This window comes from Nanorana parkeri, unplaced genomic scaffold, assembly GCF_000935625.1.
Source record: "Nanorana parkeri isolate BGI_ZX_2015 unplaced genomic scaffold, ASM93562v1 scaffold46, whole genome shotgun sequence".
NCBI lineage: Eukaryota > Metazoa > Chordata > Amphibia > Anura > Dicroglossidae > Nanorana > Nanorana parkeri.
Genome location: NW_017306314.1, coordinates 1,925,564 through 1,943,303, shown reverse-complemented (window position 1 = coordinate 1,943,303; position 17,740 = coordinate 1,925,564). Strand labels below are relative to the sequence as shown.

At 40.3% G+C, this 17,740-nt stretch overlaps 1 protein-coding gene across 1 annotated transcript in view; it reads right to left on the bottom strand.

The window, feature by feature from the left end:
• MERTK (MER proto-oncogene, tyrosine kinase) overlaps positions 1 to 16,761 on the bottom strand; it is a 92,820-nt gene extending 76,059 nt beyond the window's left edge. The window contains exons 1-3 of the mRNA XM_018573038.1: positions 16,591 to 16,761; positions 929 to 1,223; positions 107 to 207 (exon numbers count right to left, since the gene is read on the bottom strand). Coding sequence (XP_018428540.1) covers positions 107 to 207; positions 929 to 1,223; positions 16,591 to 16,663 — 469 coding nt within the window. The 5' untranslated portion in view covers positions 16,664 to 16,761. The remainder of the gene's footprint in view (positions 1 to 106; positions 208 to 928; positions 1,224 to 16,590) is intronic.
• Between the last annotated feature and the right edge of the window lie 979 nt (positions 16,762 to 17,740).

The window sequence follows — 17,740 nt, the reverse complement described above, 5'->3', positions numbered from 1 at the left end:
TATTGCCTGAACACGGTCATACTGTCTGGTCCTTATTATGTTTTTACTGGTTTATTACAAGACTGCCATAACATTTTTATTTTTACTCAGAGTTGTATGACCTTACCTTCCACTTGAATGTAGATAGGATCTGATATTATTTCTTCATCCTCAATTCTTAATTTGCAGTTGTATGTGCCGTTATCAGACCGCAGCACACCTGTAATGCTTCAAGAAACAATGCATAAAATGTATTAACAGCTAATTAAGGAGCATTATGTAGTTACAGTATTTTAAATCAATTCAGTGCAGTTCTCAAACATATACTACTACAAACATTCTAAAATATAAAATGTCCAGATCTCTGGACAAATTTTAAAATGTCCAGAGCTCCAGATCACATGGTAGCAATACCGAAATTTACAAATGTTTGTGGATTATACATGAAACTTCAACTTCCAACTACAGCTCCCCTGATTCACTATTACTCACCTATGCAGTGATTCCCCCCACTGCTCCTGTCGCTATCTCAGCCCGCGCAAAATACCCGATGCTTCTGGGTATGGTGGTTCATGTGACATTGCTTGGGTCTAGCAGCAAAACTCAAGGCCTCAGCTAGTTTCTGACACCAGCTGACACTGGGTATTTTGGCACCGGCTGGGAAAGAGGAAGGAGCTTTAGGGGACTTCCATGAAGTTGAGCATCGGTGAGTGTTAAAAGACAATAGGCAAAGTGACAGTGTCACCTTAAGGCCTTAAGTGGTCATTAATAAACTTTACCTGAAGTCATGGCTTGCCGTAATATGTATCTGTATCTGCCAGACATGGGCTTTTCTGCCCTCTCTGCTCATACTAAATTTTAAAAGGTATATCTCTACTCTAAAATAACAAGACACTTCATTCATCACATATTTTTCTTTCAGCTAATAAATACAGTACATTACATTCACCTGTATGAAGATACCATAGAGGTCACCGCTGTGTCTTGGATTTCAAAAGACTGCACAGAGATTCGATCAGATTGGTGAATTGAATTCCCATCTTTCCACCACGTTATTTGCTCCCCATTGTCCAGATTAGGAACGACAATGGTACAATTGATCTTAACATCTTTGTGTTCTGAGAGAACAATATTCGGCACTGTAGGGTTAAATCTAATCCTTGGAGCTTGACGGGTCACTACCGTTTCTTTAAATTCTGGGGTTGGGGTTTGCAGTCCCTGACCTTCTCCCAGAACTTGAGTGTCTGCAGAAAGTAAAGAAAATGTGACTATTAGTACTGATAAATGATCATGCTTAAATAAACTTTGTATACTTTTTGGGGTGAGCAATATGCTAAGTAGTAAACTACATATGGCAAAAAATAAATCTGAGATGATGTGCCAGTGATATTTACATATGCATATGTATGAGGAGTGTATACCTATAGAAATACTTGACCCTCATAAACCATGCTCTAAAAGCCTAATGGCTATTCATAATGGCATTACACTAAGGCAAAAAAATAGACTTTACTGAAGTCCAAGCTCCTAAGTCTAGATACAGTAATAGAGCTTAGGATTTATTTTGCCCATCAAGCCTTTAGGTCCCTGGAAGCAAAGGCAACCCTACAGATCTAACACTAACAGTGACATGGCTTAGATAGAGTTAACATTGTGCATTCTACACCAAATGTAAAGTGTATTTTTGGAGTGGGAAATGATTATAAGCCCTGTTTGTTTTTAATCTATTTGTAGTTCTACTACAGATTCCCCTCCACCTACTGTCACTGTGACTATGGTTTCACCTGGCAAGAAGTGAGGGAAAATCTGCACTAAGGGCACAGGCAGCAATAAAAAGATGAGGAAGGTTCTAGTCTTCCCTACTAAAACAAGCTTATTTTTCCTGTCTATATTACTGTTGGAGATTTTTCCCTTATACCCTGGTGAAATTGTTGTTACCAGGACAGAACTGAGGGAAAATAAATCTAATGGATACCCAGGTAGGAACTGAAAAATATAACAGATTCCTCCACCCTAGCTGAACAGCATGGGTGGACGAATCTTACTCTGTAAGCTTTGTTGATTTGGCTGTAAACACCATTCGGACAGGGAATTTCCAACATGTTCCTTCGGCAAAAGTCGATCTAATGATCAACTTCTGTCGAGAGGATTTGAGTTTTAAATTCCATTTCAAAAACAATTATATTATGTATTCCTATTACATTGCTGATGTTATAACAGGATAGTATATGCTGGGACTTTACAACTTTAAAAACCAAATTCATCACATACAGTTCCTTGCAGGCATAATGATACTGAACAGTCAAGCGCTATTATAGGCAATCATATTGGACACCGTTATGGTCAGCTATAAGTAACTATCAGTGTTTGTGCTTCTCAGACTTGTACAAGTGCCCAAGATGTCTATTTGTTAGTAATGAGTATACAGCAAGCAATTCACTGTTACAGGGTAGGTCCTCGTTTCACTGCTGTTTCACCATAATCAGATGCTGACCTATGCACTGTAATATTAGTTTTACTTGCCCAACCAATGTGATGCTCAAGCAATGTCTCTGTGGCTCTGGAGAAATGCATCTTAGTCTATTGAGACTCTGCCACAAATATTGGTGGGTCCTAGACAGGGTGCCCAGATTGAGGCTCCAAAACCCCAATAGTTTTTGTGGTCCAAACTCATCTGCTTCAGTGGGAGCACTAAAGGGATATCTCTCCATAGTAAAGGATTATCTTTTTAGACATTTGTTACCAGAAACATTGTCCTCATTGGAATATTTCCCTCTAATTCTGTTATTATGACACTGAAAATTCTGGATTTTCCCTCACTTTCAGTCTTGGCGACAATTGCCTTCAGGACAAATAAACACAGTGAATCTCCTTAGTGGGCTCACAGACAGCATTAAAGACCTGACCAACATTCTTATCCCTCAACATTCTATCCAAAACTAAAATAAAATGCTTTAGCTTTAGATACACTTTGAGGCTTAAGAGCTGAGGTGTTCAAAAGCCAGCAAATACTTGAAATCCAAACAAAATAGGAATGGTCTTTCTGCATTTGGCACTTTTCCCAGATCTTTCTTTTATTATGTACTGCACATGTCTTCCAAAAGCCTAAAGGATATAATACAAGGCTCAATAGTACGTTTATTATCCGTTGTCATTAGTTAATATATAAAGCTAATACGAGAAAGAAGTAACTTGTTTGGTAAATTGAGACATGTCAGATGTGGCAGAAGGTGGATATTATCTATGTTTAAAACCTATTTCTTAAAGCGTATTTCCACTTTTGCAGCCAAATTGGGAAAACACCTTCTTTATATTTGTTACATGGTCCCATTCACATAGCATAACTTTTTTTAAAAAAAGCAACCGCTGCCAAAGTTTTGTACTTACTTATAAATTGTACCCAGCCTCCACATATGTAATGTGAAAGCATGCAAAGTCTCTTCTGCCAAAATACAGCTGCTTCTCACTTCAAGCATTTATTTATTTCTTAAGTACACTGTACGGCGCATGCGCTGTGCATTGTACTACCCTGTCCCCTTCCCAGTATCTGTAGGAAGTGAAGGGAAATCTCCCCATGGGACACAGAAGGCTAAGAAAACTTATCTGGTTATAACCCTCCCTTACGCTATTCAAAACTTAAAAAGAACGTTTTAGCTTTAGTTCTACTTTAAAGAAACACTAAGAAAGGTAAGGAATATTTGTATTAATTTTTCGGCTTGTTGTGTGAATATCGATTTTGAAAATAATCGTTAGCTGCAGCTCTAAATTGGACCACATAACAAATATATAGTGGGGGTTTCTGAAATTGGTTTGCAAAAGTAGAAATACACTTTAACACTTTAAAGGTGAAGTATGGGGTCCGGGCTTTTCCCTATAGTTCTTCTAAGGGTCACGGGAGAACACAAACTAGCGTTCTCCCATGACCCAAAGTTCAGTATACCTCGAGCTACAGCTTGTGGTATACGGAGACGCCGCAGCCGGAACGGATCTCAACAATACTGTCTGGATCCACCCAGCTGCGTGAGTGACAGCTGACTCTGCATATCTAGAGGCAGAGCCAGCTGTGCCCGCCCCCTCCCCCGACCATTCCGCCAGTCAGCGATGGAGGATCGGACAGAGGGGGGGGGGGAATCCCTGCAGGGAGACGTGAGTGACAGTCACGGCTCTCTGCAGGGATAGATCGAGAAGTGAGAGAGCGACGCTATGTGTTCGCTCACTTCCCGATCTACTGAGCCGACCTGTGACAGTTTCATTGTCACAGGTCGGCTCAGATTATGAGGCTGAGTGAAAATCACTCGCCTCATAATTCTCCTTTAACACTTTACAAGGCACATTTGCTTGGCTGTTTAACCTCTACTGCAGTGAAGAGGACTGCCTATATAATACAGCTGAAAACATACAAGCCATATTACTTAGAGTAAACACAAAAAAACCAAGTCTGCAATGGTCCAAAGGTCACATAGGCTAGTGCCTAAGGTGTAAAATTCCACAGGAAGCAGACCGCCCCTTCCTTTATATTACTTTCAAGTGGCGACTCGAGGCAATAAAATCATATCCGTTAAACTTTTTGCCACAGAACGCACTTATTCATTTTACACCAAACTGTAAAAGAATGGCATTAATATGTGTTCCTAAATCCAGCCTATGTAGTCAGCTAAGCTTGAACTGTATTTTACATGAACGTTTAATATAACTGAGTTTTTGTTTCCCAGTCAGTTAAGGAGCCTTATCAGGAACAGGTCATGTCACAAGGAACATGCAACTTATTTCAGAGCAAAGGTCTGTTTGTATACTTCCTTAAAGACGCAAGATCTCACAATTCCTCCTTCTGAGTAACAACACAAGAGAATAGCATTTTTATTACAGTTTCAGTATTCATACAGCATATGCAAGAAATTGAAACAGGATAAAACAATTATGCTACAGCTAATTGTTCACTTCCAGTCATGCTGCAGAAATGAATTACATATTGTACACTTACAGTATATGCCAGGGGTAGGCATGCAGCTGTGGTGAAACTACAAATCATGCCTATGTCTGTCAGAGCCTTGCAATGATTCATGGGATTTGTAGTTTCACTACAGCTGGAATGCTGAGGTTCCCTTCCCCTGATTTATTATTATGATTATTATTATAAAGGATTTATACCCCCAACAATTTACACAGCGCTTTACACAGCACACGCTACCTTTTCAAACATGAATGGTCAATAAATGTCCATTGTATATTTAGAATTGCAGAAGAGATACGCAACAAGAATTTACATTTTTGCATGGAGGTGGCAGCAAGAATTTAAATTTTTTTGCATGAAGATGGGCTTTAATGAAGGTGTCATGATTGCTATTATACCTTTGTTGGGTAAAAGTTTAAAGATACCTTAATTGGGGCCACCAGAGCTCTCGTCATATTGTGCACAGCATACTTACCCCCAGCCTACTTCTAATCCCCTTCCTGGTGCTCCCCTCCGCTGGAGATTACACAGGCTAAGGCTGGGTTCACACCTAGGCGTATCGTATATGCGTGTATGTTGCGCTTTTCGTGGCGCACGTTTTTACCGCGATTCGCGGTAAAAAAAACGCATATTTTCTAGGGCTACTTGGCTGTATCCCAATGGAAACGCGCGACAAAAATGCCCCAAAGAAGCTCCTGTACTTCTTTTGGCGTAGGACGTTTTGTAGTGCGTTCATACGGCCTGGAATATGCCCAGGTGTGAACCATACCCATAGGAAATAATGGGATTTCGGTGTTTGAGCGTTTTGCAGAGCGTTTGAACGCGCTACAAAACGCCCAGGTGTGAACCGGGCCTAAATGATGTCAACCCCTCCTTCACATGACAACACTCAAGCCTAGTGATTGTCCACTCATGTCAGAGCACTGCATCATGGGAAAAAGGTCACAAGCTCCCCCTTACCCAGAAGCCCAGGGTATTTTGCAGCAGCTCCAATAGAGCAACTAGATAGAGGGGCAATATAGAGAAGGTAAGTATAAGTGAGTGAGGGGTAGTTTTTAACCACTTGCTGACCAGGTGTTTACAGCCCCTTCCTGGCCAGGCCATTTTTCAGTATTCAGCGCTGCAGTACTTTGACTGACATTTATTCAGTTATACGCTGTACTGAAATTAATTTTATACCGTTTTTTGAGAACAGAGCTTTCTTTTGGTGGTATTTTATCACCACTGGGGTTTTTATTTTTTACTATATATAAAAAGTTCAGAAAATTTTGAAACAAAGCCTAAATTCCCTATGTTATGTTACAGTTTTTTGGTAAAAGATAACACATGGGGTCACATCGGGTAAATGGACACCAAACATGTCAAGCCTTAAATTTTCGTGTGCCTGTGAAAATCGCAAAAAACTACCATGTCTAAAATTGGCCATAGGCGACACTTTGAAAGCTTTTACCGCTCATCAGTTTAGTGTTATCAGTGATTGATGGCCCTAAGGGCCCAGTCAACCACATCCAGTGCGTCGTCCCGGTGCAGTTTGCTTTACAGGAATCATATCAAACCCAATCATCCCATGTCTTTAGTGATCAGATAATTTTAAAGGATCATAACATATTCGAGAAGAATTTCCAAAAAATAACCTTTAACTAAATTTTTCCAATCATCCAATCAGCAATTAGCAATCAGTTTGACTAAGCAAACCATTTTCACAAGTAAGCAAGTATTTCTGTACCAATCCATCTAGCAATATTTTTGATAAATATATGTAATTATAGAAGATTACATTGTATTGTGTGTATTCTGTGTAAATGTCATGTTTGCACTTTTGAATTTCCCGCCGGCTCCGCCCCCCGCTGTGACGCCCCAAAACGAAACTGAAAGCCGAATGCCGGCATCGGCCGGGCGAACACAGCACAGGACACCACGGGCTTGCAGGGACAAGGTAAGTGACACTTTTGCGCAATCCCGAGTGTGGCACGCGGTTACTGCTCTTGGTACTGAAAATTAACCCCGAGCCACACTCGGGAATACCGCCAGGGAGGTTAATATTATGTATGTATATGGGTCCCAGACCCGTATTGCTTTCTGGAGTTCCCGAATGATATTTGGAAATTCAGAAATTCAGATCCCGAATGCCATTCAGGCCTTGGAGCTTCAGCTTCAGTATTAATATCTGTATATGGTTTTCTGTGGTAGTCCCAAAGAATATTCATAAACTCATCCTAAACTAACAAAAATGTGGATGTCGTCCGAATTCTAAACCCTGAACCGAATTGAATTTCGGTCCCAAATCCCCGAAATAACGAAAAATCCGAACTGAACCGAATTTTTCCGCAGCTTGCATGTATAATTGTTGGTTCATTGTGGTGCACTAGGAAGCCCATTAAAATGAATTTGATTTGACTTTGATTGGTCCACATATGCCAGATCGGTACAGAACAGCTTTCAGCGACAAGTGAAGGGAAGGTGAGTTTGTGCTCCTGGGAAAAGGAATAATTTAGGTTATATCTAAAAGGCCAAACTTGTTTTTTTTTTATTTTGAATAGCATAGGGGGTGAGCTAAAGCTACCTGAAAAAATAACTTTTTTTTAACAACTGAAATGAATCAGATTTGGATGCTGCTGTCAGTGTCACTTTAAGGCCCCATTCACACCTAAGCATGAGCGTAGCCAAGTGATTTCGAGATTTTTTTTTTGCATGAGCCTTCGCACGACAGATGACAAGCGATACCTATGAATTGGCCTATTGAGAATAATGTGATTCTTCAACTACAGCATTTATGTGCTCAACAAAACCCTCAGATGTGAATGGGACCTAACTGCCTGCTGTCACAAGGAGCTCAAAAGAGGAGAATCATGCATTTTTGGTCCTATGGACTTTAATAGGACTACCTAAAAAAATGTGTGCCAAAAATACATGATTCTGCTCCTGTACTACAAGTCGTGCATAGAAACATGCAAAACACGTGCATACAAACTAGCAAAAAAATGCCTCTACATTATCTAGCGTCACTCATGCCTAGGAGTAAAGGGCAAGAAAAATTCACACAATTAACAAAATGCATGAAAAATGTGTGTTGCGCTTGTGGTGCCATTACCTGTTAATAATAAGTCTTTATTTGTTTAATTTCACATACAATTCCATCAATTATATAATAATATCGGTAACCTCTACATATATGGCTATTTCACATCTAAAATTTCTTGATTTCTTCTTAATTACAGGTGGAAAATAAGTCATGACCAAAAAAAACTACTCGTATTTATGCTTGATTGGATGATAAACTGACCCTTCACCATTACTTATCTAGCCATGAAAAGAGAGGGCAAAAAGCGCTATGTTGTCTGGAATGCCACTCAATCACGGCCCCATGCCTTTTCTCTTACCCCATTTATTCAAAAATAAACACAGAACAAAAAAACAAAAAACAAACAACCTATCATACCCACTCCTTCATCTATTCCCCTCCCCTCCTCCGCAAAATCAAGCCTCATTCCCTCCCCAAAAGAAAAAAAAAGACAGATTTTGTGAAAGGAAGGGAAAAGAGGAAAGACGCCATTCCTCCTGTTCTTATAAATATTGTTGGATCTCTGTTGAGCCAATAAAAGCCAACCATGGTCCCCATTTTTCTGCAAATATCCCATGTCTATTATATGCACGTGCCATCAGTTCTTCCATTCGCATTATATGGTTCAATTCCAGTACCCATTCCCGGATCTCAGGGGTGTTCACTTGCCTCCAGTGTCTTGGAATTATCGCCCTTGCTGCTTCCAATATGGGGCATGTCAATCCCCTCTTTATATTTTTTACTGAGCCCGGAAGCATTGATAATAGTGCCACTTCTGGGGTTTCGGAGAGTTTAACCCCCATAATTCGGCCTGCCAGCTCAAATATGGTTTTCCAGTAGGGCTTTATTCCATGGCAAGTCCACCATACGTGTAGCATTGTGCCCTCTTCCCTTCCACATCTCCAGCATATTTTGGTTACTTGCGGATCTATTTTATGTAATTTCACTGGGCATCTATACCACCTAGTTACTATTTTAAAGTTCCTCTCCTGGGTACCGGCCGATATACTTGATTTAGAGGTAAGGAGGAAGACTTTATGCCATTCCTCTGCTGTAAAGTTCTGTCCTATTTCTCGTTCCCATTCCTTGATGTAATAAGGGGGGGATGGGAGCATTGTTCCCAATAGTATGTTATATATTCTTGACACCCTGTGCTTCCCCCCCCGGTTTATTTGAAATCATATTCTCAATTGGGGTCAGTTCCCTATCTATCGGTCCCTGGGAGCGCAGGTGGTTATAAAAATGTCCAAGTTGGAAGTATTCAAGCCATCTACCATGACCCGCCATTCCTGGCGGCAGTAGATCTTTTAGGGGGAGTATCCCACGTTTATTCATCGCTTGTCGTATTGGAGAATGGCTTGAACTCCTCCATCTCAGAAATCTCATATTCCCCATTCCTTGTGGGAAATCTGGGTTGCCGAGAATAGGTGTCAGTGGTCCTATATAGGATGATACCCCGTACTTCTTAATCAGAGCGTCCCATGTGTTTATTATCGAGCCAGTTACAACGGACTGATTCTAAACCTTCAAGGGTTTGTCTGGGGTTATCCATGGCAGTGATGTTAAGGGTATTGAAACCTCGGCTTGTTCTATTGTTACCCAGAGTTTGGGCCGCGTGGGGCTGAACCAGTCCATCAACCTGTTCAGAGTCGCTGCTCTATAGTGCATCTCCATATGTGGTAAGCTCCCTCCCCCTTCCGATCTTCTTTTAACCAAGATATCATACCTCAGGCGCGCCCCGGAGGTACCCCAGATATATTGTAGCAGCACAGATCTTAGTCTATGGAAATATGATCTGGGGATCTTTATCGGGGTCGTCTGAAATATGTAAAGGAATCTTGGGAGGATATCCATTTTAAATAATGTCATTCTCCCTGTCCAGGAATGTTTGTTCTTCCTCCAAGCCTCCATTCGTAATTGTGTCTTCTCCAAAAGCGGTAGACAATTCAATTCGAATAATTTTCTTGCATCTGCCGGTATTTTTATTCCCAAATAGTCTATCGCCTCTGGGACCCAAACAAATGGAAAGCTTGACCTCAAAATCTCCCGCTCGCCCTGAGGGAGAGTCACATCCATACACTGGGATTTGCTGGCGTTCATTCGATAGTTACTGACTTGCCCAAATTGCTCTATCTCCCTCAGGACCAGTGGGAATGCTATCCTAGGATTTGTAATATATAACAGCAAATCATCCGCAAAAATGCTTAGTTTATGAATCCTCCCCTTGATGTTCACTCCCCTTATATCTGTATTCTGGCGGATTGCCACAGCTAGGTGTTCCATAGCTATGATATACAGTAAGGGGGAGAGTGGGCACCCCTGCCGGGTCCCATTGGCTATTTTTACTGGATCTGATAATATCCCATTCACACGTACTCGTGCCCTTGGGGCTGAGTATAGTGCCATGATTTTTTGTACTAATGAGTATGGAATGCCTATTTGGTCAAGCGATGCCTTCATAAAGTCCCAATCGAGCCTATCAAAGGCCTTCTCAGCGTCCACAGCTAGTAGGCATAAGGTGTGGCCCTTATTACGAGCATATTGGATAAGGGAAATTGTTCTAATGGTGTTATCCCTGGCCTCCCTACCGGGGACAAACCCCGCTTGTTCCGGGTCGATTACTGACTCAATAAGGGGTTGAAGTCGCGCTGCCAGAATTTTTGCGTATATCTTGAGGTCTACATTTATCAGGGAGATTGGCCTATAGCTTGAGCTTTGTGTGGGATCCTTCTTTTCTTTCTGTATCAGAGTTATGTAAGCTTCCTGACTCTGATGAGAGAATCCACACTCCTCGCTAATAGCATTAAAGGTGGTGTGCATAATTGGGGCCAATTCCACTGACAGTGACCTGTAGAATGTCCCAGTCAGCCCATCTGGGCCTGGACTCTTCCCCAGCGGCATCGCATGAATTGCCCCTTTTATCTCTTCTAGTGTAAAGGGTTTATCTAATAATTCTGTTGTAGCCCGTTCCAGTCTCGGGATCGCTGTCCGAGAGATATATTGGGTTTTTCGTTCTTTATCTAGTCCCCTATCTATTTTTGATTTTTCCTTCCCTATGTTATATAAATCATTATAGTAATGGAGGAACGCCTCAGCGATCTCCTCTGAGGTATGGACCATAGTCTGCTTTGGGCCACAGATTTTGGGGATATATGTTCTCCCTTGTTTGCTTCTGATAGATCGTGCCATTACCTGTTAATGGCACCCCAAATGCAGCATCAAAAAATGCTGGACAGGTGCATGAGCTTCATTGTCGTATTTGTAATGTGTAGGGTCCTTAGGCAGAGTCATTGTAGGGACCTCTATGTTCTAGTGGCTATAAATCTCTGCATTTAATACAGTAAGAACATACAAAAGATCAAGGTTTTGAATTAAAAATGTTTCCCTATAAGTCTGTTTTGAAGTCACTGCATTTAGCAAATTTCGCCCAGAACTAATGATGATGAGCTAATGAAACACACTTTAGTATATTTGCATCCAGTGAATACACTGGCTCTCATTTGATGCAGTCTCTAGCATGCTATGTTTAATTTATAATGCTAAATACACTTCCTGATAAAATGTAGCAAGTTTTTTACTGCTATAGGCTAAGTTCACACCGCAGCGACACCCAGGACGCGTGTCCCGGGGCCCTATTGATTTCAATGGGGTGACATTTTTTAGTGTTTGATTGCACGGGCAGAATCGCAGCGGGAAACCGAGACTGGGATGCCATTTGAAAATAATGGCACCCACAGCGCGATCGGCTACGGTGGGCGACTCCATAACCGCACGGCAATCCGCGCGGTTATGTGCACGATTGCCGCGCAGTCAGGAGTCGCCCAGGTGTGAACCTAGCCATAGAGCCCTTTCACACAGGCTTTCTGATCAGGTTTGCCAGTCAGTTTTCAGGCAGACCTGCTGGAAGGCGACTCCTGCTGACTAGCATCCTTAGTTGCTACGGCTCCTGTACCTTTTTAAGTACACAGGTGGCTCATGCTGCCTATTGTCCTTGGTTGCATGGATGCAGGCTGCTCCTTCCTCCAGGCAGAAGGAGCACAAAGTACATTTCCTCCAATTGTGACACCTGTTCCAATTACAGTGCTCTGAGATGTAAATTCCATTCATTGGGGAATTCACTGTAGCATCTCCACGATAGGAAGTGAAGGGAATTCTCCCTTCCTAACGCTATCCAAAACTAAAAAAAATTGGCTTTACATACACTTTAAGTATGGTCCCTTTAAAGCAACTTGCGCCTAATTCATGAAAGCCTCGTGACAGTTTTAGTTGCAGTTCCAATATGTGCAACAGATTTAGTTAGTTCTTACTACCACCACTTTAAGAACCTGTCTTAAAGTGGTGAATGCATTGCTGAGACCCATGTGCTACAATGCTCGTGTGTAATCATAGTAGTGTACTGGTGTAAACCCTGACTTACAAGACACACAAATTAAACTTCCACAACATGCTCACAAGTAAAGTGACATACTTCAATGGGTAATTTTATGTATTAACTTAGAGCAACCAATTATATGTCAACTTTCGCTTGCCAGGTTATTAAAGAATTCTGTAGAGCAAAGGAAAACTGTAACTGTATGGCCAGCTTAAAGGAGAAGTATTGGGAGAGTAAAATATACTCTTTCCAATAGCTTGAGCAGGAGTGTGACACTGCAGCTGTCACATGCCGGCTCTATAGCTTGAGAACTGAACGATCACAGAATGCTGATCGCTCAGCTCACAGTCTTCTCCCTACAGAAAGAGGTGACTGTCATTTAACCACTCCTCGCAGGGATTCCCCCCTCCCCTCTCCATTCCTCCAGCGGTCATTGGCAGGACAGACAGGGGAGGGAGTGGGCACAGTTGGCTCTGGCTCTAAAGAGGCAAAGCCAACTGTCAATCAGGCAGCGGGGTTGATCCCAACAATATTGTCAGAATCTTTCCCAGCTGCAGCGCGGCTCCGTGCTGTCAGTATATAGAACTAAGAGAACTAAAGCCAAAAAAAAGGTTTGGCTATAGTTCTCTTTACGCCCTCGTTCACACCTCTGTGAACATCGCAGAGGTGCTGCAGTTGAATGGGCTGCCTACCGCAGCTAAATGAAACTGAAAGAAATCACATTAGATTACATTGATAAAATCACATTAGATTGCATTGTAATAGCCTACCATGCGATGTGTCGGGATGGCTAAGTGTTTTGAGGTGCCATTAAGTAATAATGTCACCGCAGCGCACCTAACATTGGATCGTGCAATGAAGGATCCCGTGCAACTTTGCACGGTATACCGCATCACATAGATGTGAACTTAGTCTAGACATATACACACAAAACAGTCTTCACTGTATTGTGCAAGATGGAGAAGAATCTAAAAAAGAAAACAATATGTGCAGCTACTGGTTGGATTTTATTTCCTAAATTAGAAAGCACAGCAAATAGACAAACCAGCTTCCACAGAGACTGTGATTTGTCTTTGTCTCTCTCAGAATATCAAATGGAACACAAGAAATACATTTCATATTTAAGATAAGAGCACAGGCTGTCACTGTCTCATTGGTAATGCAGAAAATGTGCTAAGCTTTGCCACTGCATTAATGCAAATAACCGATCATAAACATGAAATACAATGATCAACATTTTCAAACAGGCTTCTTGTGTTTTAACTGAAAGGAATTTACTGTGTGTTTTTATATATATAACTGGCTTTATATTATTATTATAAACGTCAGGTGGTCTTAATAATCTGGCCACTCAGTGTATATTTATATATCTCAGTAAGCTGTTGAATCGTGATGATCACACAGTGTATATATTCGGCTGAGGTCACATGACTTTACATAACATCAGATTTGTAGACAGCAGGCATAGCAGAAGGTATCATTACAATTCCTCTGTAACAATATATCCCTTGCGACTGGTACTGAATTCTCCTGAGGAACATCTGGAAGAAATTTGAGTTTCTTAACAACATACCTAAAAAACATGCGACTATCTCCAGAAATGTGAAGTCTGGAATGTGCAGAGAGTGCAGAGCATTTGTAAACTCTTCATTTCATGCCAGGTGATTTGGCTAGGTTGTAAAATCTGCCCCAAATATTCCTGTGTAGGTTTTAGGATCCAACTCCTTCACACAGGTCACCCATGTATTAAGTATTCTTATAGTCTTGCCTATAAGAGATTCTTAGTGTACCAAAAAGAATCTTTTAGCTGGTAGAGGCGTATGAGGACAGGCCGCTGAAAGATGTTGCCTAAAGATAAGCTGGCCATACACTAATAGTTTTTTTTCTTTCAGCTGGCTGAATAAAATATGTATAACAGATTTGGTCAAATGTGTTAAACAGCATAGCCAAACAGTGACTGTAACTGATTGGCTGCTGTCACTCTTTGTCCAACGATGTTCGACAAAAGTCGATTCAGTAATCGATTTTTCCAGTTCCGGCAGGGCCACCCACTGTTAGAATTGTGGCCAATTCCTGTGAATTAGCTGAAATTCTAACAGTGCATGCCCAGCTTTAGGCTAAACCATAAGGTAATGATTCCTCCCAAACATGGGATCATGACTCCTACTAAACATAGGATGATAACTTCTAATAAAAAAAAAAAAAAAGGTTAATGACTCCTATTAAGCATAGGATCCTGACTCCTATTAAACAGAGGATCCTAACCCGTATTATTATTATACAGGATTTATATAGTGCCAACAGTTTGCGCAGTGCTTTACAATAATAGGAAGACATTACAACCACAATACAATTCAAGACAAGATGGTAAGGAGGTAAACATCGTATCCTAACTTCTATTAAACATAGTATCCTGATTCTTATTAAACATAGGATCCTAACTCTTATTAAACATAGGATCATAACTCCTACTAAACATAGGATCATAACTCCTACTAAACATAGGATCATCATAACTCCTACTAAACATAGGATTATAACTCCTACTAAACATAGGATCATAACTCCTACTAAACATAGCATCATAACTCTTATTAAACATAGGATCATAACCCCTATTAAACATAGGATCATAACTCCTACTAAACATAGGATCATAACTCCTACTAAACATAAGATCATAACTCCTACTAAACATAAGATCATAACTCCAACTAAACATTGGATCATAACTCCTACTAAACATAGCCTCATAACTCTTATTAAACATAAGATCATAACTCCTACTAAGCATAGGATCATAACTCTTATTAAACATAGCCTCAAAACTCTTATTAAACATAAGATCATAACTCCTACTAAACATAGGATCATAACTACTATTAAACATAGGATCTTAACTACTATTAAACATAGGATCATAACTACTATTAAACATAGGATCATAACTACTATTAAACATAGGATCATAACTACTATTAAACATAGGATCATAACTACTATTAAACATAGGATCATAACTACTATTAAACATAGGATCATAACTACTATTAAACATAGGATCATAACTACTATTAAACATAGGATCATAACTACTATTAAACATAGGATCATAACTACTATTAAACATAGGATCTTAACTACTATTAAACATAGGATCATAACTCCTACTAAACATAGGATCATAACTACTATTAAACATAGGATCTTAACTACTATTAAACATAGGATCATAACTACTATTAAACATAGGATCATAACTCCTACTAAACATAGGATCATAACTACTATTAAACATAGGATCTTAACTACTATTAAACATAGGATCATAACTCCTACTAAACATAGGCTCATAACTACTATTAAACATAGGATCATAACTCCTACTAAACATAGGCTCATAACTACTATTAAACATAGGATCATAACTCCTACTAAACATAGGCTCATAACTACTATTAAACATAGGATCATAACTCCTACTAAACATAGGATCATAACTCCTACTAAACATAGGATCATAACTCCTACTAAACATAGGATCATAACTCCTACTAAACATAGGATCATAACTCCTACTAAACATAGGATCATAACTCCTACTAAACATAGGATCATAACTCCTACTAAACATAGGATCATAACTCCTACTAAACATAGGATCATAACTCCTACTAAACATAGGATCATAACTCCTACTAAACATAGGATCATAACTCCTACTAAACATAGGATCATAACTCCTACTAAACATAGGATCATAACTCCTACTAAACATAGGATCATAACTCCTACTAAACATAGGATCATAACTCCTACTAAACATAGGATCATAACTCCTACTAAACATAGGATCATAACTCCTACTAAACATAGGATCATAACTCCTACTAAACATAGGATCATAACTACTATTAAACATAGGATCTTAACTACTATTAAACATAGGATCATAACTACTATTAAACATAGGATCATAACTCCTACTAAACATAGGATCATAACTACTATTAAACATAGGATCTTAACTACTATTAAACATAGGATCATAACTCCTACTAAACATAGGCTCATAACTACTATTAAACATAGGATCATAACTCCTACTAAACATAGGCTCATTACTACTATTAAACATAGGATCATAACTCCTACTAAACATAGGATCATAACTCCTACTAAACATAGGAACATAACTCCTACTGAACATAGGATAATGACTCCTACCTCTTCCAAATAACAGGGGATGAACCAGCAGAATGAGAAGATGCCTCCACAGATCGGCTTGCATCTCTTCCATAGATCCAGGGATGCCAGAGGAAAAGTGCACACAATCCAGAGGTGCAACAGTCTCTTAAAGAAAGTGGTCACACAGTCCGAAATCCCCCTATCACATAACAGAAGCACACGCTCACAGAGCTATACAACAGAGCTAAAAGGTGATCAGCACAAACTGGGAAAAGGAACGTGTTGCTTTATGGAAAGAGTAGTTGATGCTTGGAGCGGACTTCCAGCAGAGGTAGTGAGTGAGTCAACAGTAAGTGAATGCTTTGGACAAGCATAGAGCTACGCCAAGATAAAAAAGTAAACAAATAATAAAATAACAAACAAACAAACAAAACAAAAACAAATTAGGAAGAATGGAAGGAGCTTTTGGTTATGTTCTGTCGCCATTCTTCTACATTTGGATGTAATGAATACGGTAACAATGTCATATTAAAAAGAAAAACCTGTCAACATGTGATGAAATCCGAAATACAATGGAACATCTGGACATGGAGACAAGTTACAGAGGGTAACAGAACACAAGCAGCATGCAGAGTGAAGTGTATTAGTAGTCACACAGGTCACACTGTCACATGCAGCACACGGGGGACAGGTTCTCAGCAGTGTTAGTGGTAGGGGGGGTCATCGGTGGTGACTATCGCCTGTGACCTAGGTCCAGTTCTTCTGCTGTGTGTACAATGCTGTACTGCAGAATGAGTGAGCAGAGCCTGGGTGACGTCCGCACAGCAGTCTCCTCAATGGCTGTGTGCAAGCTGCACTCCAACTTCAGCAATGCCAGAGGTGGAGTTTGCAGAGGGGGAGGGATGGAGACTTCTCCACATTTTCTTTTCTTTTTAAAGCCATTTGTCTTATGAGGTTTTGGATTTTTGGCTTCAAACCGGGGATGACTGACATGTATAATAATAGCCGTCCCTTCCTAGTACATTTCTGGAAACATTTTTAATACGCTGTAATTCTCATCTACAGTACTTTGCTGGAATCCCAAATCTTTTTGTTTATAAACTGCACACTCTCCTCCCACCTCGTGTGAGCTTTGCTGCCCCCTCCCTTTCCTAGTCCCTTTAAATCAGAGGCTTTGACGGGGGAATTT